The sequence below is a fragment of the Culex pipiens genome, chromosome 3, assembly GCF_016801865.2.
Source record: "Culex pipiens pallens isolate TS chromosome 3, TS_CPP_V2, whole genome shotgun sequence".
NCBI classification, from domain to species: Eukaryota; Metazoa; Arthropoda; class Insecta; order Diptera; family Culicidae; genus Culex; species Culex pipiens.
This window is the reverse complement of record NC_068939.1, coordinates 173407620-173432678: the sequence shown is the minus strand read 5'-3', so window position 1 is coordinate 173432678 and position 25059 is coordinate 173407620. Positions and strand designations below refer to the sequence as shown.

The following is a 25059-nucleotide window of genomic DNA, read 5'->3' as shown; positions in this document are numbered from 1 at the left end:
CCCGGAAAAATTGGACGCCCATCTCATAATAACCCCAATCTGAACCTAAAATGCTTCGTCACTTATGGATGGCACCTTAGTCATTGACATTATGTTTTTAGGATTTTTTTATTTCACAGGTATGCATATTAGGAGTAAACATGAAACTATTTTAAATACAATCAAATTCAAGGTTAACATTTGTAACAAGTCAAATTTTCTTTGTTATTTACAATAGAAAGTATAACAAAAATATAATTTTCCAATTTTGGAAATTGTATCATAATTTTTGAGAAGAAGGCATTTAAAAAAATTTAAAGGGTTGTTTTGGTGAGGCTTTGAATTTGTGTTTCCTTTTTCAATCTTTAAGTGGGTGCTTTCCAAGAAGGAACCAATTTTCCATCTTTTTTGAAGATGTAAAAAAAAATTAAAAAAAATCGAAAGAAAATTGGAATGTGAAAAATTGAAATGTTTTTTTTTTGCAATTCCGTCGTCAAACTACTTACTTTTCCTGTCATTCTTGAACGACGAAATAGCCTACTTTTCTGTACCAAAAATAACAAAATCGAATAGTAACACTATTCAAAATAAATGCTGAAAAGTTCTACTTTTCAGCACTGAAATGGGTGCTCGGTGAACCTCGTTGGATTAATGTACGACTCGTGCTGGAAAAATCCTCTTTTTGCAACTTTTTGCATAAACTTCTGGGTAATTCTCTACCAACTCACACGAAATCGGGAAAAGTTGCCCCGACCCATCTTCGATTTGCGTGACACTTTGTCCTAAGGGGAACTTTTGTCCCTGATCACGAATCCGAGGACTTTTTTTTTCGTAAAATCGCGATAACTCGTGATGATTTTAGCAAACCCCTTATGTCTATATATCAAAATTTTTGTAATTGTCTGCTCTACAACTTTGTAGAACATTGTTACACCCTAAAAAATAACCCTGCAAAGTTAGAAAAAACACGAAATTTGAAAATTAAAAATTTTGTTCTAAATGAAAAAATGACCCTTCTGGGTCAATGTAGATTCGAAAAGAACATTACATTTCCCATAAAATGAGATGTTCCAAAAAATTTTACAGTCGAATAACGGAAAATGGGAGAATTTTTAAAACTTTTTTAGTGGTTTTTTTGATGAAAAAAACGTTTTTTCGGAATTCTGAGTACGCCATCAAATCGGGCGTCTAATTTTACATAAAAGTCCCTTTGACATCAAATTTCTATCTCATCACCGTTTCAGGCTGCAAATTATTGAAAACACATCTTTTTTTTCGCATGTTCAAAAATGGAAGGGGTCGTACCGTCCCTCCGTCACGAGGTATCAAAAAACGGACCTCGGAAGCGTGATCAGGGACAAAAGTTACCCCTTAGGACAAAGTTTCACGCAAATCGAAGAGGGGTCGGGGCAACTGCTGTGTGAGTTGGCGGAGGATTACCCTTCTATTTTTCTCAAATCGTTTCGTTTACTAAATAACAATAACTCGAAATTGGTGCAATTTTTTCGACAATGAGGTCTGATTTTTAAGATTTTCTTTTTCGAATTTTAGCAATGTATGTCTTAAAAAAGAAAAAAAACATAAAAAAGTTCAAACAAAACTATTTTAGCTAAAAATATCAAAAAGATGATTTTACTTAAGAGTTTGATCAGAAACACCTTTCTTTAAAATTTACAATCCAAGTATGCATGAAAATCGGTCAAAATGGTTTGGCAACTTATCCCTTTTGTGGGTAGAGATTGAGTTCTTGCCAAATTATAAAATTGAAATCAAAATATAGAAACATACGTAGTAAGAAAAAATTCAAATCTTTAAAAAAGCAAAATTGTTGAATTATATTGAATGAAAAATCTTATTTCCAATATATTTGTATTCATTAAAAAAATGCTATGATACCGGAAGATTTTATTATTCATAGACCAATAGATGATCAAAATACCCTCAAAAATAAGGAAAATAAAAAGTAGTCGACGGTTAATTTGATACAAATTTACTTCAAAACCCCGGTCACCCTACCCTCCACCACTGCCGCCGACGTCTTCCATCAATTGACAATTATATTCAGCCGTTACCGCACAACCATCAAAAGAGGGGGGTGTGGGCGGGGTCTGGTTCCCACTGGGTGGGAGGTCGCCGGGTCTAGGCGTAAATGGAGTCTAGCCGCAGGAGAAGGCAGCGGAAGAAGAAGCGCGGAGCAAGCCGTAAAAAGCTTTTAACCGCCATCAAAACTCAATTTCGTTTGTGGAGCAGCCCCTTCTCCTCCCCCTTTCCACGCAGTGATGATGAATAGTATAGTTGAGTTTCCCCTTGCTGGCAAATGTGCGATTTCAGAAGCGCGATACTAAACTTAAGCAGCAACGATTAGAGATGGGCTCAAGTTGAATTAAGTTGGTGGGTTGGTGATTGTGGGAGGGGAGGGAAGGTTTTTCCGCAGGCCTTTGAACGGAGAGCAGAGAATGGCCGCCAGGAACAAATTGATTGCTCTTCCATCATCTGAGAGCTCGTTCTCCGTTTGAAGGTTGGTTGCGTTTAAATTGGTTAAGGATTTGATGGGCTTTCAGTTGAATTTGTGAGTGGGGATTCAATGGAATTAGGACGAATTTGTCGGCTGCCAAGTTGGTTGAGGTGATTCGATTTTGCGCTTCTTCTATTGAAGTTTGAGTAATTTTGAACTAAATAGTATTGTTTCGTTGGAATAAGTTGAAACCTTACTGAAATTACTTTATTTAAACAAATAAACTTCAAATTATGGCTAGATTGAAGATGAAAAAATATCCAATACCTCCAAAATGCTTTCAAATATATTTCAACCAATGCAATCTAAAAATTCGAGTCATGTTCATCCTCCAGATCATGTCATAACTTCGCTCCCTCAGGATAACAGAACGAATAAAATTTAGTACATGTTCCTCCCAAAAACTCTGTCAATGACGTTGCATCAGGGTTTTTTCCCATCATCTGGGAACTTTTGCTCAATTGCATCACCAGCATTGAAAAGTATGACCTTGTAGCTGACTTGACATAGAACTCGTAACACGGAACACGACTCTCAACATGGCGCCGGAAGAACATGGTCTCCAGACAAGACCTTTACAATTTTGTTCGATGTTCTTGTCGTGCACCGAATGGTTTGTTCAGTATTTCAAAGACATTCAAACGTACATCTAACTATCGACATAATTCAATTTGCTTGTGAATTTGATTTCTTTTAGTTAAAGATTTTCGTCATTTGCACATGAACAATTCTCTATGAAATATGGAAATGGATTTTATTTATATTTTTTTATTTGGTTTAAACTTTGGGACCAAAGATGCCATTTTATTGCTATTGGTTCACCCATACAAGGCTCCATACAATGCACAGTGGGAAAAAAGGACCCAAAAAATTACCGCAACATGATATTGCGATATCCGGATTTTTGGAAAAAGTGTTAGATTTATACAATTGTGAACTGATACGCTTTCTTCTACCATGAATAGTCTTGCAAAACAATCCTAGAATAATATCCATCGGAACCGGTTCCACCGATCTCCGGTGGCCACATTCGGAACCGCAGTGGGAAACAGCATAAACTAGTCGTGCGACGTATCAAACTTATTGATTTTGGAAGTTGAGTATTTTAAAGATGTATTTTTGCCTCCTTGACCGGTTCCCAGGTTCTCCGGTGGCCACATCCGAAGATCATATTTGGCAAATTTCTGAAACCACTCTTGCGACATATCAAACTTCATGTTTTTTAAAGAGGAGTGTATAACTCATGTTCCCATCCAAAATCAAGAAGTTTGATATGTCGCATGACTGGTTAACACTGTTTCCTAATGCGGTTCCGGATGTGGCCACCGAAGATCGGTGGAACCGGTTCCGATGGGTCCTATGGTATTTAATATAACTCTACGATTATTTTGTATGAATATTCATGGTAATGGAAAGCTTATCAGTTCACAATTGGATAAATCTGAAACTTTTTACAAAATCCCGGATCTTTCGGTGGCCTGTACTCCGAACTGTTCAGAAAAAAAAATGGTACACGGAGAAAAATTACGAATTTTGAATTAACTTTTTTTCACACAAATTTTCCGAAATCCGTATTTTTTTAATTAACCCTCTACAACCCAACCCCGCCTTTAGACGGGCTTCGATTTAAAAAAATCGCCAAAGATCAATTTTTCAACCAATTTTAGATCTTTAAAAAGCATTGGAAAGAAGAACTCTTAGAATTTTAGAAAATTTATGGGTGGATGTTTTACTTGTTTTATGTGACTTTTTCAATGTTTTTAAAAATGTCATTTTTTTAGGGGTTAACTTGGCTGTGTTTTTTACTAACATTTCCTATATTTAAAGTAAAAAGAAGTATGCAGTAATTTTTCTGGTGCCCCAGACTATGCCTCTTCGCATTTTTTTATAACTTAAATGATAAAGGTGAGCAATTCTCTACAAAACCGGCCGATTTCGACCATTTTTATTTTTTGTATTTTTTGATTTGGCTCAAACTTTGTGGGGGCCTTTCCTATGACCAAAGAAGCCATTTTGCATCATTAGTTTGTCCATATAAATTTCCATACAAATTTGGCAGCTGTTCATACAAAAATGGTACGTATATATTCGAAAATCTGTAACTTTTGAAGGAATTTTTTGATCAATTTGGTGTCTTCGGCAAAGTTGTAGGTATTGTTAAGGACTATTTGGAAAAAAATAGGTACACGGAAAAAAAAAATTTCCCGATTTTTTTATTAACTTTTTTTTCACAAAAACTAAAATTCCCAAAATACGTATTTTTTGATTTTCGAGATTTTTTGATATGTTTTAGGGGACAAAAATCCGCAACTTTTGAGCTATAGAGAAACATGGTCAAAAAATCTGCCGCCGAGCTATGATTTTTTGAAAAACTGGTGATTTTTGGAAAAAATCGAAATTTCATACATAAAATTTTTTTGACCTAATTTTTTTATGCAAAATTGAATTTGCAATCGAAAATTACTTTACAGATTTTTCGATAAAGGGCCCCGTTTTCAAGATATAGCCACCGAAAGTTTGATTTCAGCGAAATATTTGCAGTTTTTCAATTTTTAAAAATAGTGACCATGAGTGACCATTTCTAAAAATATTTTTTTTGAAAATTTCAGAAAATTTGCTATAAAATTGTCTAAGAGACATTGAAGATTGGACCTCTGGTTGTTGAGATACAGCGGCTTAAAGAAAAAGAAACACGAAAATTGAAGTTTTCTAAGTCTCACCCAAACAGCCCACCATTTTCTAATGACGATATCTCAGCAATTAATGGTCCGATTTTCAATGTTAATACATGAAACATTCGTGAAATTTTCCGATCTTTTCGAAAAAAATATTTTGAAAAAAATTAAATCAAGACTAACATTTTAAAAGGGCCAAACATTGAATATTATGCCCATTAAAAATGCTAGTATTGATTTAATTTTTTTTTCGAAAAGATCGGTAAATTTCACGAATGTTTCATGTATTAACATTGAAAATCGGACCATTAATTGCTGAGATATCGTCATTAGAAAAGAGTGGGCTGTTTGGGTGAGACTTAGAAAACTTCAATTTTCGTGTTTCTTTTTCTTTAAGCCGCTGTATCTCAGCAACCAGAGGTCCAATCTTCAATGTCTCTTAGACAATTTTATAGCAAATTTTCTGAACTTTTCAAAAAAAATATTTTTAGAAATGGTCACTCATGGTCACTATTTTTAAAAATTGAAAAACTGCAAATATTTCGCTGAAATCAAACTTTCGGTGGCTATATCTTGAAAACGGGGCCCTTTATCGAAAAATCTGTAAAGTAATTTTCGATTGCAAATTCAATTTTGCATAAAAAAATGAGGTCAAAAAAATTTTATGTATGAAATTTCGATTTTTTCCAAAAATCACCAGTTTTTCAAAAAATCATAACTCGGCGGCAGATTTTTTGACCATGTTTCTCTATAGCTCAAAAGTTGCGGATTTTTGTCCCCTAAAACATATCAAAAAATCTCGAAAATCAAAAAATACGTATTTTGGGAATTTGAGTTTTTGTGAAAAAAAAGTTAATAAAAAAATCGGGAATTTTTTTTTCCGTGTACCTATTTTTTTCTAAATAGTCCTTAACAATACCTACAACTTTGCCGAAGACACCAAATTGATCAAAAAATTCCTTCAAAAGTTACAGATTTTCGAATATATACGTACCATTTTTGTATGAACAGCTGCCAAATTTGTATGGAAATTTATATGGACAAACTAATGATGCAAAATGGCTTCTTTGGTCATAGAGAAGGTCCCCACAAAGTTTGAGCCAAATAAAAAAATACAAATAAAATCCATTTCCGGTTTTGGTAGAGAATTGCTCAGGTGCCATTTTATAGCAGAAAATGTGAATAACAGGCCAAAATTTGAAAAAGTGACTGTAAAAAAATGAAAAAATTATATAGGCAAAATGTAATGATAGGAGGTGGTAGAGTAGGCCAAATACTACCAAAAACAAACATAAACTAAACAAGATAAATGCAAATTAAAATACTAAAAATGAAACAAGAAAAACATAAAACAAGAGAAGTAAAGTTTTCGTAGAACAAAAGTTGCTCAAAATGACCTCCTGAACACGGGAAAAATAAAAATCTCCGAAAAAAAAATTTAGGCAGTAGAGGGTTAAATAAAAAAAAATTTAGGGGTAAAAAAAACAATAAAAATGTGCAACGAGTTATGATTTTTTGAAAAAAAAAGTTTTGATTTTTGAAAAAAAGAAACTTAGGTCATTCTTTTAATTTCAGTTTTCAATGCTGAATTGAATTTACTTTACACATATTTTAATTTTATTTCAAGATTTTTCAAAAAGTGTCCATGATTGTCCATTCCTTTGAAGATTAGACCAAAAAAACAAGAAAAATTAAGTTTTTTAAGTCTCATCCAAACATTCCCAAATTTTCTTATGCCAATATCAACTAATAGTCAAATTTTCAATGTTGAAAAATAAAACAGTTGTGAAATTTTATGATCTACTCAAAAAAAAAAAATATATTTTAATTTTTTTGTAATCTAGACTTTAATTTAAAAAGGGCCAAACATTCAATATTTCGCGTTTCGATATTGTTTGAATAGTGGCAAACTGCAAAAGTGATGAGTAATAGGTCGAAGGGCTCAGTGTGGCGAAAATGGGTATATTTTTCCATTCAATATTCATTTTTAAGAATGAGCCAAGAGTAAATCTTTAGAAGGTTGCAACTTTTTAATTTTTTAAATAATTTAGTTTTGATTTGCATGAGCTTTTGTCCATGCAATCGCAATGCGTTTGTCAAGATGAGTCATTTTGCATCATTAGTTTTTCCAAACTAGTACAATTTTGCAGCCAAGTGCATGATTGAAAATTTGTGTCTCGAATGGATTTTTTTTAAATCATCGATTTAGTTTGTGTTGCATTAAAAGTTAAATTCTCAAAATATGTTTTCTTCAATTATCGAATTTTATGATTTGGCTTCATTTGCGCTAATGTTTAGGATGATGCTATATCTAGTTTCAATGATATGATTTATTAAAAAAAAAATACAGTATGAACTTTTGAAACAAATTGAACATATTTTTTTAATTAGTTTGAATTCAAAATAAAAGCCATTTTTGGTTTATTTTTGTTTAAAATTGTTACTTTTTTGCAATTGAATAATATTTCAAGAAAAAAGAACACCAGCAAGAAATAGTTCTGCTCAGCTGAGAAAATATTCTACAATTTTGAGTTTTATTGGTTGCTGAGAAACAGCCGCTTGATGTTTAAATTTTGTGATAAATTAGCTGTTCTCAGTGTCACCTAATCAGCCTTGATTTTTCAATTGACGATATCTCAGAAACTGTCGAATTGATTTCCAATGTAAAAACATGATTCTTAATGTGAAAGTTAAATTTCCTTTAATTTTTTTTTTTCAATGTGGAAATCAGACAATTAGAAACGTAGTGTTTGTGATAATTAAAAGGAAACTTTTTTATTTCAAATAAGTTAAATGTTTTAGGATTTTAATTTTATGTCATTAGATGTCCTGATATTATGACATTATGAATTTTTAAATTTGTTAAACTACATTCAAAACATTACATCTCTCTGAGGATGCATTGAATGAAAAAAGTTTTGACTTGGTAGCTTGGTTTCACAAAGAAGTGCCTATTGTGAAATGTTTGAATCATTTCGATATAACTGTTAGTTTTTTTTATATTCAAATTCTTCTGTTAAAAATGACTTATTTCTTTTAAGTTTTTATTTTGTCAAAAATTGATTGCTATTAGCTTGATAACCAAAAACTTTTTTTTCTGTTTCTATGGTTTTATCTCATTACCCAGAGGATCAATCATTAAAGTTTCTTTTTTGCTAGTGTTCTTTTTAAAAATTAATTAATTAATTTAAGTTATGTTTTTGCTTGGTCAAAGTTCAAAATGTGGTTTTTTTTTATCCGTTTAAAAAATATTTAAAAACTTAAAATGTTCAAAAATAGTGTTTTATAGCAAAATTGTTTTTTTAGATATGAAAACGCGACTTAAAAAATGGGTAAATCCAAGGGTAAAACATTTTCTGAGTGAATCTGTTTTCCCCCTAGCTATCCTTAATCACACCTACAGCTTTGCCGAAGACACCAAGTTAATCAGAAAATCTAAACTCAAGATTCCGATTAATTAGTTCAATTTGTAGGGAAACTTAATCTGACAAATCAGTGGTTTCAATTAGCTAGTTATCTTTGTTTTTTTATGTTGAAAAATATAATAGGTAGCAGGGATGCCAGATACACAGATTTATCTGTGTTTCACAGACATTTAAGCTTGTGCCAGACATTTTTTGAGGTGCACAGACTTTTAAAAAACTTCATTAAATTAATATTTTGTAAAAATTTTAACCGAAACTTATTGCGTTAGTCTTAAAATGCTTAAAAACGCAATTTCTTATGGAATTCCATGACTATAATTTGATATATTTGAATTTTAGGCAAGTGCACAGACATACACAGACTTTTTCACAGACATTTTTAAAAACCATATGGCATCCCTGATAGGTAGCTCAAATTACTGAACGGTTTATTTATTAATTTTTTTTTTTTTTTTTTTTTTTTTTTTTTTTTAGGAGATCTGATCGTGGAAATGAGAGATGCTAATCACTTATTTTCAATTTTGAAGAAATAAGTTATGAACAATGGATTGGGATGTTTTGTTTTATTTTTTTTGAGAAATTTTGATTGTTTTTAAGTGAACTGTATTATTTTTTTCAGAAATTGATTTCATGAAGTCATTATGATTTTTGCCATCTTTGTTGAAAATTCTCTACAAAAATGTTCAATTTTGCATTCAGCTACAAGACATAGTAGAAAAAGAGGGTACCACCGAAAAAAAATAATTTTTTTTCCGCCAGGCTGATCCAAAAGGGGCGAAGTAAAAGGGTGCGAGCGCGTCCTTTATCAGTGAGCTTTTTCACACTCGTGCTTTTGAATAATGTGGCTTGACCGTCGGGGGAAAAAAATCGTGGAAACGACCAACTTTTGGACATTGTTCCGGATTTTCGAAGTTGACCTCTTACTTGGTGGGAGGAATGAGGTGATACCGTGACCGTTACTTTATGACTTGCTGGATTGTTTTTATTCAAACGAGAATTCTTTTCTTTTTGTCTTTGGCAAGTGGCGGAAAAAGGTTATAAAATTGGTTGTTGAATTTCTTTAAAAAAAACAAGCTTCAAACAGAAATGACATAAATTAAGGAACAGGAACAAGAACAGGAACAGGAACAGGAACAGGAACAGGAACAGGAACAGGAACAGGAACAGGAACAGGAACAGGAACAGGAACAGGAACAGGAACAGGAACAGGAACAGGAACAGGAACAGGAACAGGAACAGGAACAGGAACAGGAACAGGAACAGGAACAGGAACAGGAACAGGAACAGGAACAGGAACAGGAACAGGAACAGGAACAGGAACAGGAACAGGAACAGGAACAGGAACAGGAACAGGAACAGGAACAGGAACAGGAACAGGAACAGGAACAGGAACAGGACAGGAACAGGAACAGGAACAGGAACAGGAACAGGAACAGGAACAGGAACAGGAACAGGAACAGGAACAGGAACAGGAACAGGAACAGGAACAGGAACAGGAACAGGAACAGGAACAGGAACAGGAACAGGAACAGGAACAGGAACAGGAACAGGAACAGGAACAGGAACAGGAACAGGAACAGGAACAGGAACAGGAACAGGAACAGGAACAGGAACAGGAACAGGAACAGGAACAGGAACAGGATTAGAAATCAAGATCTCTGATTTTTTCAAAGTAAAACTCCAGACTTTAAGAAGACTGCCCCTCTCAACTTGTACATTCCAATCTCTCCAAAAGTAGCAAAAAGTAACTCAATCGAATGAACTTGTTTCTGTTTTTCACTTCTTGCCGCAACCCAGCTCTTTTTTCGCCCCTCTGGCCAGCAGAAAACTTTTCGTAATTGGACGCGCGCGGTTCGGGGATCTTTCAACTCGCCAGTTATCCTGGACCTCCCAGCGGGTGGCGGTCGGTTGGTTGGTTTGGCGTAAAAGTTTATTATTGTTTTCTGTGATAGCAGATTAATCAACTTTTTGTTTGCCATTTTCTCAGCCTCTCCTCGGCGTGCCTTCCGGGGGTGGACTCTTCTTCTGCTATTGTGTGTGTGCTATCAAAAGCCAAAAGCAAACGAATTTTGTCTCATTTTCATCTGTTTGCACCGGCGAGTTTCGCCCTGCAGGACGTTTTCGGTTGTGGTGGTGGTGTTTGCGTATAACTTTCCTGGTGGGAAAGGTTGAGGTGGGAGTCGGGACCGTGAAAGGTCACCAAGTCCCGAGGAGGTGGAAATTTCAGTATTGGGTAAATGTAGTGAAAATTAAGCTAAATTACGCAGTTTTTGAGAAATCTCCCTTTTTGAATATTTAAACTTAAAAGAATTACCTTAATTGAGCAGTTCTCTAGGATTTCGGTCATTCGATTTTTTTTTGTATTTTTTAATCCGGCTGAAACTTTTTTGGTGCCTTCGGTATGCCCAAAGAAGCCATTTTGCATCATTAGTTTGTCCATATAATTTTCCATACAAATTTGGCAGCTGTCCATACAAAAATGATGTATCAAAATTCAAAAATCTGTATCTTTTGAAGGAAATTTTTGATCGATTTGGTGTCTTCGGCAAAGTTGTAGGTATGGATACGGACTACACTTGAAAAAAATGATACACGGTAAAAAAAATTTGGTGATTTTTTTATTTAACTTTTTATCACTAAAACTTGATTTGCAAAAAAACACTATTTTTATTTTTTTTTATTTTTTGATATGTTTTAGAAGACATAAAATGCCAACTTTTCAGAAATTTCCAGGTTGTGCAAAAAATCATTGAGCGTGTGATGAATTTTTGAATCAATACTGATTTTTTCAAAAAATCGAAAAATTGGTCGAAAAAATTTTTCAACTTCATTTTTCGATGTAAAATCGAATTTGCAATCAAAAAGTACTTTAGTGAAATTTTGATAAAGTGCACCGTTTTCATGTTAAATCCATTTTTAGGTGACTTTTTAGAAAATAGTCGCAGTTTTTCATTTTTTAAAAATAGTGCACATGTTTGCCCACTTTTGAAAAAAATATTTTTGAAAAGCTGAGAAAATTCTCTATATTTTGCTTCTTCAGACTTTGTTGATACGACTTTTAGTTGCTTAGATATTGCAATGCAAAGGTTTAAAAACAGGAAAATTGATGTTTTCTAAGTCTAACCCAAACAGCCCACCATTTTTCAATGTCGATATCTCAGCAACTAATGGTCCGATTTTCAATGTGAATATATGAAACATTTGTAAAATTTTCCGATCTTTTCGAAAACAATATTTTCAAAATTTTCAAATCAAGACTAACATTTTAAAAGGGCGTAATATTGAATGTATAGCCCTTTTGAAATGTTAGGCTTGATTTGAAAATTTTGAAAATATTGTTTTCGAAAAGATCGGAAAATTTTACAAATGTTTCATATATTAACATTGAAAATCGGACCATTAGTTGCTGAGATATCGACATTGAAAAATGGTGGGCTGTTTGGGTGAGACTTAGAAAACATCAATTTTCCTGTTTTTAAACCTTTGCATTGCAATATCTCAGCAAATAAAGGTCAAATCAACAAAGTCCGAAGAAGCAAAATATAGAGAATTTTCTCAGTATTTCAAAAAAAATTTTTTCAAAAGTGGACAAACATGTGCACTATTTTAAAAAAATGAAAAACTGCGACTATTTTCAAAAAAGTCACCTAAAAATGGATTTAACATGAAAACGGTGCACTTTATCAAAATTTCACTAAAGTACTTTTTGATTGCAAATTCGATTTTACATCGAAAAATGAAGTTGAAAAATTTTTTCGACCAATTTTTCGATTTTTTGAAAAAATCAGTATTGATTCAAAAATTCATAACTCGCTCAATGATTTTTTGCACAACCTGGAAATTTCTGAAAAGTTGGCATTTTATGTCCTCTAAAACATATAAAAACATAAAAAAAAATAAAAATAGTGTTTTTTTGCAAATCAAGTTTTAGTGATAAAAAGTTAAATAAAAAAATCACCAAATTTTTTTTACCGTGTATCATTTTTTTCAAGTGTAGTCCGTATCCATACCTACAACTTTGCCGAAGACACCAAATCGATCAAAAATTTCCTTCAAAAGATACAGATTTTTGAATTTTCATACATCATTTTTGTATGGACAGCTGCCAAATTTGTATGGAAAATTATATGGACAAACTAATGATGCAAAATGGCTTCTTTGGGCATACCGAAGGCACCAAAAAAGTTTCAGCCGGATTAAAAAATACAAAAAATAAAATTGAAGAAAAAAGACCGATTTTGTAGAGAATTGCTCAATTGTAAACATTAATGTTCATATTGGCTCATTCAAAATATATTTTTCAAAATTAAAAAAGGCAGTTTCCAAAAAAAAACAAAAATTCCTGATTTTTGCGTGAAACTTCAACACCAAACTTGCCAAAATTAGACTTTAATCCGCATATCTGCTCCACCCACCGGCCCTCCACCCCCCCCTGAAGCTGGTCGTGCCACTTGAATTTTAATTGAGCGCGATCTCAATCGCCAAAGTGGCAGCAGCCATTTGTTGAATTCTAATTGAATTTTGGCCGAATCTCCGCGCGCAAGAAAACGGTTCGCCGCCGCGCTCTCAAGTGGCAATTTGTGCCCATCGGGCAGAGCTTTTCACGGAAAAATCAATATTATCGCACTGATGATGATGGGTTTGGCTTTGTGGTGGGGGGAGGGGGCACTCATCCCCGTACTACTCGAGAGAGAAAGCTTTCGCTCCAATATCATTATCGTTATCAGATTCGGCCGCGGAAATGATGGAACTTTTCAATTACGGTCAAAATGGCAAAACGCTGTAAACCGGGGTTGGAAAACGAAGCCGATGATCGAAGGGAGTTCGGATTGTACAGTGGGTTAAGACAAAGTTTAATGTTGATGAAATTAGTTTTTTTTTCAGTAAATTTATTTATCAAACTATTGTATTTATTTGATCCTACATGTTTAACTTTGTTGAATCACAAAGATGTTGAATTTGCTTTGAGAAATCGATCTGCTTTAAAGTCAAGGTTAAGTTTATGAGTTGTTGTCTTCTGTTGATCTGTTGATTATAAAAATTTACAAATTTTGTTGGAAATCTTTATACAGATAGTAGCTTAGGGGATAAATAAAAAAATATATCGATAGGTCCCGTATTTTTTAAGAATCCAAAATGTGTGTAATAATAGCTGATGCGCACCGTTAATCTCTCTTCAGATTGAAAATTTTAATATTTTTTGTTGATTTTGCCGCGTTAACAAAAAACAAGTAAATTCACTGACACTTTGGAGTGTTGATCATAATTGAAATCTTTGATTTCTTTTATAAATGGTGCTTGTTTTTGGCCAAAGATAGTCTGAATGGAATTGAATAGTGCATTTTTTCGTGGACATGTTTTTTTTTGTAAAAAATCAATTCTCTTTAACATTTTCATGTACATTGCTTTCAATAGAAAATTGGCTATTCACTATCAGTGATGCTACTTTTTTTGCATTAGTTTGAGTAAATTATTTCTCGAACATGATTTAGACCGTTGACCCTTTAAAATATTCTTCATAAATTCTTTTTTTTTTCATTGATATTCACATAGTTTTGATAGCAGCACAATACGTTGAAATTTTATTTAATAATTGATTTTGAAAATCATGCGAAACTTAATGAAGTTTTCACATACTTGATTATTTTTTATTACAAGAGCAATTCCAGCCCAAAACAGGAATTTTTTGGGTACTTTTTTCTCGACCCTCTCCGATTTCAATGAAACTTTGTAGACATGTTATCCTAGGCATATATAAGCCATTTTTGTGTATATGGAGCCAGTTACACTCGATAATGACATTTGAAAAGGGCGTAAGAGTTTTACATATTTTTGTGTTTCGTAATTTAAATATAGCTGTATCTCGAAGCCGTGGCATCGTATCAAAAATGGTCAAAGACAAACTTGTAGGAAATTTGACGGGCTTTCCGAAAAAAATACACTGAAAGAAAAAAACGCTACACTTTTAGGAGATTTTTTGAATTTTAAGTTTAAAAGTCAAATTTGAAGGTGAGCCCACGATTTTTTTTCGTTCAAAATTTTTGTGAAGATAGCCTTAGATGTTACAAAAAGACTCACGAAAATGCAGGATGGAGCAACTCACCTTAAAAAATATAAAAATCATTTACTGAAACTGTTTTTTTCAAAACTGCTCTAAACATCAAAATTTTCAAAAGCCGAATACGGGAATCGATTCTCCAGACAATTTTACATTAAAGTCTCGATATTGACCATTGTCCTAAGTCCAATCCTTGTGAAGTTACAGCGGTTTTAAAAATAAAAATGTTGAAAATATAGGTTTTTTGATGGTTTTTTGCAATTTCTATATGACAGACTTGATTTTTTACTCTCGAAAATATTTTTACCGGAAAGTTCGTCCAATTTCCCATAAGTTTGTCTTTGACCACATTTCAATTGGATATATGGGTTTAAGGATTTAAGCTAATTTACTATCCAGGTTACTCTACTACAATGGAAAATATTATGTTTTCAGTTATGAGCAATGTTAAAAAAAATAAAATAAAATATGTTTAATTTTGACCAATTTAACATTATTATTGCCTTGTTTCGCAACGACTGTCAAATTTCAGTTTTCTTCGTATTTGGCTTTTCAGTCCGTCGAATAAAAGTAACAACCGTTTCCCTTCGTTACCGACGTTTCGGCTTATATTTTGAAGCCTTCTTCACTGGATCACTAAAAATCAGTGTGCTATTACTATTTGTTCTGTGTTTGTCGTGTGTTTTTTGTACTTACAAGGATGTTGTTCTTTGTCAAGTTTTGTTTTGTCATATGTGTAAACCGTCTGTTTATGTTCCTGCACATCACTGTTGGGATTGGGAAATATGTTGGGTAAAGAGGGGGGGTGGGGGATATTCTGTGTAATTACTAACGTATTTGTCCTGGATTTTGATTTGTTTTGCACATTTACTGTTTGGTAGTTTGCACTGCACAACTGTTTGTAGCTAACTGTAGGGTGGGTTGTTGTTATTGTGTGTTTGTGTTATTTTGTTTGGGGTTTGTTCTGTGTTTGTGTAATACGTGTAGTATGCCAGCATACGTACTGTTCAGCCCATCCGTGTCGGTCCTCTTGTTGACCGTGTCTTGGGTGTTATGGATCCAAATCATCTCTAGGAGTGAGAGAGACGACCTCTTAAAGGTTTGGTCCAATATCTCTGCTTGTGTGAGATCGAAACGGTGGCCAGTGTCGATACAGTGCGATATCAAAGCTGTCTTCTCCCTTGTCGCTTGTACTTCTACATCGGTGTAGCTGTGTCCAGATTGTAGCAGTTTGTCCAATCTGTTGACATCGCTACGATGTCCAGACAATCTTGTTTTTAGGAGATTGCTGGTCATGCCGATGTATTTGTTGTCGCAGTTGTTACAATTCACACGGTATATGACATTGTGTTGGTTAAGCGGGTGGACCACATCTTTGATCCGCGTGTATAGACTACTTACAGTATACGTACTTCGGGATGTGACTACTACGTTTGGACATTCGTGGCGTAGTAGTTTGGTGATACGGGGTGTAAGACCAGGAATGTATGGGATAGATCTATAGATCTTTTCGGTAGTGTTGGTAGGCGAAGTGGAGGGGTGGATTTGGGGGGAGGGTTTGTTTTGGATTTTGCAGTTCAGACATCTATTGATCAGACTGCGGGGATAGTCGTTTAGGGTAAGGTACTTGGTTATGGTTTTGTTGATTTCAGCTGTAGTTTGGTTTGTTGTGAGTTGCTGGACACGATCAATAAAGTTTGATGCCATATTGATCTTTTGGGAGAGGGGGTGGATGGAGAGGAAGTTTAAGAGACGGCCCGACGCAATGTCCTTAATGTACCACTCGGTACGGATGCTGTTGTCAGCCTGCCTTACCAAGGTCATGTCCAGATATGGTAGACGTCCCTCTCGTTCCTCCTCATGCGTGAACTGGATACGGCTGTGATACGAGTTGAAGGCAGCTAGAACCTCTTCTAGTTTGTTCTTCGGGACGATAAGAAACAAATCGTCGACGTATTTGTGCACAGTGATTGGGCAGCTGATCTGGTGTATCACAGTGTTGATGAGAACTTCCAACGTGAAGTCCGCTAGTACTGGTGAGGCCGGATTACCCATCGCCGTACCTTCCACTTGTAGGTAGTGTTGGTCGCGGAACACAAAATAGCTTGCATCCATACAGAAGTCGACGATCTCCAAAAACAGATCCAAGTTGATCTGTGTATGCGGTGAGATCGTATCCCAGTGATAGATGATGTCGTGTGCAACCAGCCCCCGAGGGATGTTGGTAAACAAAGCAACGACATCAAAAGACACCATCATGTGGTCGGGTGGGATGGTTAGCGTGTTGATGTATCTGGCGAAACTGATAGAATCCTTGATGTTGTACTTCGAGTCGATCGAAGCTTGTAGTATGCTGCAGATGTACTTGGAGAGTTGGTAGCTTGGAGCCGTCATACCAGGAACCACCGGGCGCAGCGGAAGATCCGTCTTGTGCGCTTTTGGCTGACCGTAGATGCGTGGACAGGTAGCAGTATATGTCCTCAAGCGTGCAGCGGTTCGGTCATCTATTAGTTTCAGATCCTTCAGTCTCTTTACAATGTTGTTGTTGGTTGTCTGAAACTTGTGCGTGGGATCCGATTTTATAGGGGTGTATGTGGTAGTATCACTCAAAAGCAGATTCATTTTCCGTTCATAATCCTCGACCAACATGACTACAGTGCGGTTGCCCTTGTCAGCTGGGAGTACACATATGTCTTCGTTACTTTTGAGGAACTTCGATGTAACGTAGCGTGCTTGTGCGAGTATTTTGCTGCTGGACTCGCTGTGTCGTGTTGAGTTGAAACCGTTGATGTAGTTGTGAACTACATTTGCTATGTTACTTCTGGTTCGGTCTTGGACTATTTTGGTGTTTTCCATCTTTATTATTGTTTCTGTTTCAGCAAGTAGGTGGTATAGCGGTGTGTGTGCGATGTTGTGGAAAGGCAGTGCGAAACGTGGGCTTAAGCTGAGCAGCATTTCAGCTTCTTTTGGGATTGTTTTGGAGGTTGCGTTCAGGATAGCCTTCGCGTTCTGGGAGGGGAAGTTGGGTGTGCTGCTGGACTGCATTTTTGAGATGAGGTTGGTGAGCTTCTTGTTGGTTTGTTTGGTTTTCTGGTCCAAGATTCTGTTGTAAGCCATGTCCTGTGAGAAGATGAACATGCTGTGGTTTTCTGCTTCAGTGTGGTGAACGATGTATGCTCTCGTTGCAGCTATTGCTCGGTTAAGTGTCTTTATTTTGTAAAAAGTGTGCTCTATCTCAATATTCAAAAGAGATCGTTTGAATCGGGTTATGAGGTTGTGCAGTTTGGTGATGTAGGGACTTCTCTCCTCTAGAAGCTCGTAGACACACCTGAACGTGTTGGTTATGTGTGCAGGGTATACTCCGTTTCTTCTGCAGTTGATTAGAAACGTTTTGCGTGTGTTCATGTGTGCGAGTTTTCTGTTCTGTGTAGCGTAGCTCTTATGTTGTTCAGTGGCAAATGTACCGTAGTGTTGGTCAATATAATCGTAATAGCTCTGATGTGCATTTATGGCCATTTTGCAATTTTCAACTTGTTTCGCAACGACTGTCAAATTTCAGTTTTCTTCGTATTTGGCTTTTCAGTCCGTCGAATAAAAGTAACAACCGTTTCCCTTCGTTACCGACGTTTCGGCTTATATTTTGAAGCCTTCTTCACTGGATCACTAAAAATCAGTGTGCTATTACTATTTGTTCTGTGTTTGTCGTGTGTTTTTTGTACTTACAAGGATGTTGTTCTTTGTCAAGTTTTGTTTTGTCATATGTGTAAACCGTCTGTTTATGTTCCTGCACATCACTGTTGGGATTGGGAAATATGTTGGGTAAAGAGGGGGGGTGGGGGATATTCTGTGTAATTACTAACGTATTTGTCCTGGATTTTGATTTGTTTTGCACATTTACTGTTTGGTAGTTTGCACTGCACAACTGTTTGTAGCTAACTGTAGGGTGGGTTGTTGTTATTGTGTGTTTGTGTTATTTTGTTTGGGGTTTGTTCTGTGTTTGTGTAATACGTGTAGTATGCCAGCATACGTACTGTTCAGCCCATCCGTGTCGGTCCTCTTGTTGACCGTGTCTTGGGTGTTATGGATCCAAATCATCTCTAGGAGTGAGAGAGACGACCTCTTAAAGGTTTGGTCCAATATCTCTGCTTGTGTGAGATCGAAACGGTGGCCAGTGTCGATACAGTGCGATATCAAAGCTGTCTTCTCCCTTGTCGCTTGTACTTCTACATCGGTGTAGCTGTGTCCAGATTGTAGCAGTTTGTCCAATCTGTTGACATCGCTACGATGTCCAGACAATCTTGTTTTTAGGAGATTGCTGGTCATGCCGATGTATTTGTTGTCGCAGTTGTTACAATTCACACGGTATATGACATTGTGTTGGTTAAGCGGGTGGACCACATCTTTGATCCGCGTGTATAGACTACTTACAGTATACGTACTTCGGGATGTGACTACTACGTTTGGACATTCGTGGCGTAGTAGTTTGGTGATACGGGGTGTAAGACCAGGAATGTATGGGATAGATCTATAGATCTTTTCGGTAGTGTTGGTAGGCGAAGTGGAGGGGTGGATTTGGGGGGAGGGTTTGTTTTGGATTTTGCAGTTCAGACATCTATTGATCAGACTGCGGGGATAGTCGTTTAGGGTAAGGTACTTGGTTATGGTTTTGTTGATTTCAGCTGTAGTTTGGTTTGTTGTGAGTTGCTGGACACGATCAATAAAGTTTGATGCCATATTGATCTTTTGGGAGAGGGGGTGGATGGAGAGGAAGTTTAAGAGACGGCCCGACGCAATGTCCTTAATGTACCACTCGGTACGGATGCTGTTGTCAGCCTGCCTTACCAAGGTCATGTCCAGATATGGTAGACGTCCCTCTCGTTCCTCCTCATGCGTGAACTGGATACGGCTGTGATACGAGTTGAAGGCAGCTAGAACCTCTTCTAATTTGTTCTTCGGGACGATAAGAAACAAATCGTCGACGTATTTGTGCACAGTGATTGGGCAGCTGATCTGGTGTATCACAGTGTTGATGAGAACTTCCAACGTGAAGTCCGCTAGTACTGGTGAGGCCGGATTACCCATCGCCGTACCTTCCACTTGTAGGTAGTGTTGGTTGCGGAACACAAAATAGCTTGCATCCATACAGAAGTCGACGATCTCCAAAAACAGATCCAAGTTGATCTGTGTATGCGGTGAGATCGTATCCCAGTGATAGATGATGTCGTGTGCAACCAGCCCCCGAGGGATGTTGGTAAACAAAGCAACGACATCAAAAGACACCATCATGTGGATGGGTGGGATGGTTACTTACATCCTTGTAAGTACAAAAAACACACGACAAACACAGAACAAATAGTAATAGCACACTGATTTTTAGTGATCCAGTGAAGAAGGCTTCAAAATATAAGCCGAAACGTCGGTAACGAAGGGAAACGGTTGTTACTTTTATTCGACGGACTGAAAAGCCAAATACGAAGAAAATTATTATTGCCCTAAAATATTTGGTAATATGGAAACATTCATACAAAACTTGGTTCAAAATTCTTCAAGACTCATTTTTGCATAGCTACAATTATTGTTTTACTTATTTTCATAAAAAAAATCTTGGTTCCTTTTAAAAGGTTATGTTTTGTTTTGGTTTATTTCAAACATGATATAATTTTATAAAATTTCCCTTTTTTCAGATTTATTTTGTCTCTGTAAAATAAATTTCTTCCAACTATGATTTTGTCCCTAAATTTTTTTTTCATTTAACGATGCACATCAACCAGAGCATTTGCATCCAGATTTTTGTTACAGACATTTTAGTATCTTCAAAACTACGGGAACTAACGATATGATTTCCGCATAGTAATTTACAGCAAAGTTTGACTAATTTTACAATCCCGTTGTCTATACCAAGTTGCTTAAAATTTATGTTTTTGTCAAATCTTACATTTTTTTAAAACGGATGATTGCAAAACAACTGAACTAGTGTAAAATGCATTTTAAAACCCTTTTTTGCATTCAAATGTTGAGACCATGCCTTGTTATTACATTTGGTTTATTCTCTCACCCCTCTTGACCCGGGACGGGACAAAAACTTGGAAAAAAATTGCATCGGCCTCATTTCAAATGTTATTGACGTTTTTAAATCCAACAAGCGAAAATTATCGGTGAGCATCCTTTGTCTTTGTTAACCCTATATCAACGCTGATTATTCCATCGAATTTAGTCGATTTACATTCTTTTCTTCAACATTTTCGAAAAACAGTCTTGAAAATTGAATATTTTTTTATAAATTTTATTGCTCTTTCCTTTGACTAAGAACACATTCAAAGAAAAGGAAATCTGTGCCAGCCTATAATGAGAATGAAACATTTTTGTTTATTTGTGTAACTCAAAAATAAAGTTAGATCAATTTTTGACAATTTACGTGCATCAGTTTTTTTTTAGTTTACAATAATAAAAAAAATATTTGGAAACTTGAGGACCCCGTGGCGCAGTGGTTAGCAGCTTAGGCTGCCGATCCCTCATGTGTGCTAAGGGGCCCGGGTTCGATTCCCGCCCATCTCCTCTGGGTGTTCTGTGTTTGTCCCGTTTAGTTAGTAAAGTCAGTCTGAAAATACGGTGTGATGTCTAAAAAATAAAAAAAAATAAACTTTATTTCCCGGGCAGACGGTAATAACAAAATGCATGCCATTTCAATAACAAATACTGTTAAAATAACAGAATGTGTTATGGAATCTTCTTGAAAAACCCATTTTTACATAGGAATTTAATAACAGTTTATGTTATCATAACAAAATTTGTTATTGGTCTGATATTGATTGAAAACCAAAACAACTGAGAAATAACATTTTTTGTTATGGAAAAATACCGCCAATTGTTATTGGGATGATCGGATTAGTTGTTAAAATAACAAAAAATAATAACAAAGATTTGTTCGAAGAATAATTAAAAGTGTTATTAGTCTGTTATCACAATTACAATCCAATAACAAAAAAATCATAACGACAAATCCTGTTATAAATAACATAAATTGTTATTGGCCTAGTATTTTCAAATATCAAAAAATGTTATTCCCAAGTAATTTCCGTCTGCTCGGGTTTACATAAATACTTATTTTTTTTTTTAAGTGTTTTTGTGTGATTCAATTAGTAGAAAAATATTCTTGTCTTCATTTAAAATACCACTGGAATTATTCGGCAACCATTTATTTTTTTTTCTGGACAAACTTCTCAAAATACATAAAAATGTAAATTTGTTATAGTTTTAAGATGAGCAATTCGCTACAAAATTGGATTTTATTCTTTAATTATAATTTTTGTATTTTTTAATCCGGCTGAAACTTTTTGGATGCCTTCGGTATCCCGAGCAGACGGAAATAACTTGGGAATAACATTTTTTGTTATTTGAAAATACTATGTCAATAACATTTTATGTTAGTTATAACAAGTTTTGTTATTCGCCGTTATGATTTTTTTGTTATTCGATTGTTATTGTAATAACAGACTAATAACATTTTAAGTTATTCTTCGAACAAATCTTTGTTATTATTTTTTGTTATTTTAACAACTAATCCGATCATCCCAATAACAGTTGGAGATATTCTTCCAAAACAAAAATTGTTATTCCAAAGTTGTTTTGGCTCCCGATCAGACGGTAATAACTAAATTCATGCCATTTCAATAACAAATACTGATAAAATAACAAAAAGTGTTATGGAATATTCTTGCAAAATCCATTTTTGCATAAGAGTTCAATAAAAGTTTATGTTATCATAACAAAAGTTGTTATTGGACTGATATTGTGTGAGAGAGAAAACAACTTTGAAATAACATTTTTTGTTATGGAAGAATAACTCCAATTGTTATTAGGATGATCGGATTAGTTGTTAAAATAACAAAAAATAATAACAAAGATTTGTTCGAAGAATAACTAAAAATGTTATTAGTCAGTTATTACAATAACAATTCAATAACAAAAAAATCATAACTGCGAATAACAAATCTTGTTATAAATAACATAAAATGTTATTGGCCTAGTATTTTCCAATATCAAAAAATGTTATTCCGGCGTTATTTCCGTCTGCTCGGGCTTCCAACCAATATCAGACCAATAACAATTATTGTTATGATAACATAAACTGTTATTAAACCCTTATGCAAAAATGGATTTTTCAAGAAGATTCCATAACATTTTCTGTTATTTTAACAGTATTTGTTATTGAAATGGCATGAATTTTGTTATTACCGTCTGCCCGGGATGCCCAAAGAAGCCATTTTGGCACATTAGTTCGTTCATATAATTTTCCATACAAATTTGGCTGCTGTCCATACAAAAATGATTTATGAAAATTCGAATATCTGTATTTTTGGAAAGAATTTTTGGATCGATTTGGTGTCTTCGGCGATTTGGTCCCGGCATTCAAAATAAGGTTTTATATATTAAAAGCTTTTTCTAGATTTAAAATTCAGAAATATAATTTTAACAATGCTTCTAACTCGTAATCGACCAATTTAACAAGTTTTTTTTTATTAAAGAAATAAATTTCTAGCCATAATCCGTGTGTACATAAGTAAAAAACACGAATAAAACCCATTTCTCAACGGTTTTTTTTTGTTGTTATTGATGCTTAATTTTTTTACAAGGCAATATTTTACGATTGATAAGTTATGGCCCTCTTAGAAGGAGCTGTCCAGTGCATTCTGTCAAGAAGGGCCGCGAAGTTTATCTTTGAAAATTGCAGTAAAAATCCATTTTAAAACCTTTGCAGCCGCAAAAAGGATCATTGCACTAAAAAAGTTAACTTTATCATTGTGATTAATAATATCACCAATTTAAGCTCAATTTTAGGATTTTTTTAAATTCCAAAATTAGAAACGATTCGAAACGATTCTAAAAGAGGCATTGCATTTTTATTGGCTAACCTCAAATTACAATCAAATTATAATTTTGATGAAAACTTAGTAACAATGAAAAGTCCTAATAGAAGCAATGGTAATATCTTCATACTAGACATTTTGTAATAATTAATATTATCGTTTCTAGCTATTGATTTTGCTAATACATTGTCCTTTTTGTACTGTACAACTGATGCTTATAATGTATATCCAAAATTTAAAATAAATTTTGTCCTCTAGCTGGACCGTGGTTCGTTCCATGCCTTAATTGAATTATCACATTCCACAGATATTAGCAAACAACAACAGAAAAAAAAGCAAAACACCCCGTCCATTTCAATATTCCGTCAGCAAACCACCCAACTGCGTAACTGACAAGACTCCTTCATCAACCGGGGCGTAATGCACATTGACGAGTTTTCCCCCCGGGAGATTGAGGACTCACTGATGGCAGCACTGCCGCTGCTGTGTCATCCTGAACCACAAATCCGACTCGAAATCCACACTCCATTAGGCAGACACACAGAACCGGCTCTCGTTCTTTCCTCGAGATCTTGAAATTTTGGCATTTGTCACAGTGACTTGGCGTCTTTCGAGAGGGCTTTCAACAAGATTTGTAAGATTTCTTTTTTCTTTTTCTCACACCTTTCAACAGTGCGCCCCCTGCTGGTGAGCTTGCCGGGCAAGAACCGGGCCCTGTCCGCGAACCACACGTACGACCTGCAGTGCGAGGTGCACGGGTCCCGGCCGGCCCCGATCGTCACCTGGTGGAAGGGCAGCGTCCAGATGCGGGGACACCAGGAAACGGTGAGTAGTTTGTTTATTCGAGTAGAATTTACTAAAATTATAAAATAATGCTGAAGAAGAGGAATTTGAAAAAGTTCCTAACGAGATTCGAACCGGAAAAATCATGCTAGAAAGCTACAAAAACTGAAAACCACAAAATTTAAAACACACAACAATCAACACCACAAAACACTCTGCACATTAAGGCCAAAAACGATGACCAATTTTCAATTAAGTGTCGTGGTGGTCACGCGCGGTTCAATGACGGTAAATCACACACTCAGGGGCCGTCTGTAAACCACGGGAACACTTTATTGAAATTTTTCATTTTTGATTTTATACTATTTTGCATAGAGCGTCAAAATATCCACCCAATTCCCTCCCACTTTTAAGTGTCCACGTGGTTTATGAATGGCTCCCACCCACACAAACTATTTTGACAGGTCGTCTCCCCGGCAGTTGTAGTGGGGAATGTTTGCGGATTTTGATGAGGGTTTTACGATAGTTGTAAACATCGGGGAATGAATCGGTTGGTGGTGGTGCTGGTGGGTGAGTTGATGATCATTTGTGGTTTTTATGATACAAACTGGAACAATGGGACTCTATAGTAGGGGATTTTCGGATTAATCTTTTAAAACAGTGTTTCTCAACCGGTTCCCCTTGGGGGGAATCTGACCCTTCTTGGGGGGGGGAATGAGGATGCCATAAGAATCAAATGATCAAATGTTTTAAAACG

At 35.3% G+C, this 25059-nt stretch overlaps 2 protein-coding genes across 5 annotated transcripts in view; one reads left to right on the top strand and one right to left on the bottom strand.

Annotated features, from left to right (window-relative positions):
* The window catches only part of LOC120417046 (nephrin), a 392997-nt gene that overhangs the window by 305855 nt on the left and 62083 nt on the right, over nucleotides 1–25059 (top strand). For all 4 annotated transcript variants that reach the window (XM_039578999.2, XM_039578995.2, XM_039578998.2 and 1 more), the window contains exon 6: nucleotides 24193–24344. In XM_039578999.2, the coding sequence (XP_039434933.1) occupies nucleotides 24193–24344 (152 nt within the window). The remainder of the gene's footprint in view (nucleotides 1–24192; nucleotides 24345–25059) is intronic.
* On the bottom strand, nucleotides 15165–19872 carry LOC120417047 (uncharacterized). Its single transcript, XM_039579000.2, has 5 exons — nucleotides 18513–19872; nucleotides 18376–18446; nucleotides 15486–18315; nucleotides 15349–15419; nucleotides 15165–15288 (listed from the first exon to the last, which is right to left on the bottom strand). The coding sequence occupies exon 3, from the start codon at nucleotides 18166–18168 to the stop codon at nucleotides 15580–15582; it is 2589 nt and encodes an 862-aa protein (XP_039434934.2). The 5' UTR covers nucleotides 18169–18315; nucleotides 18376–18446; nucleotides 18513–19872; the 3' UTR covers nucleotides 15165–15288; nucleotides 15349–15419; nucleotides 15486–15579.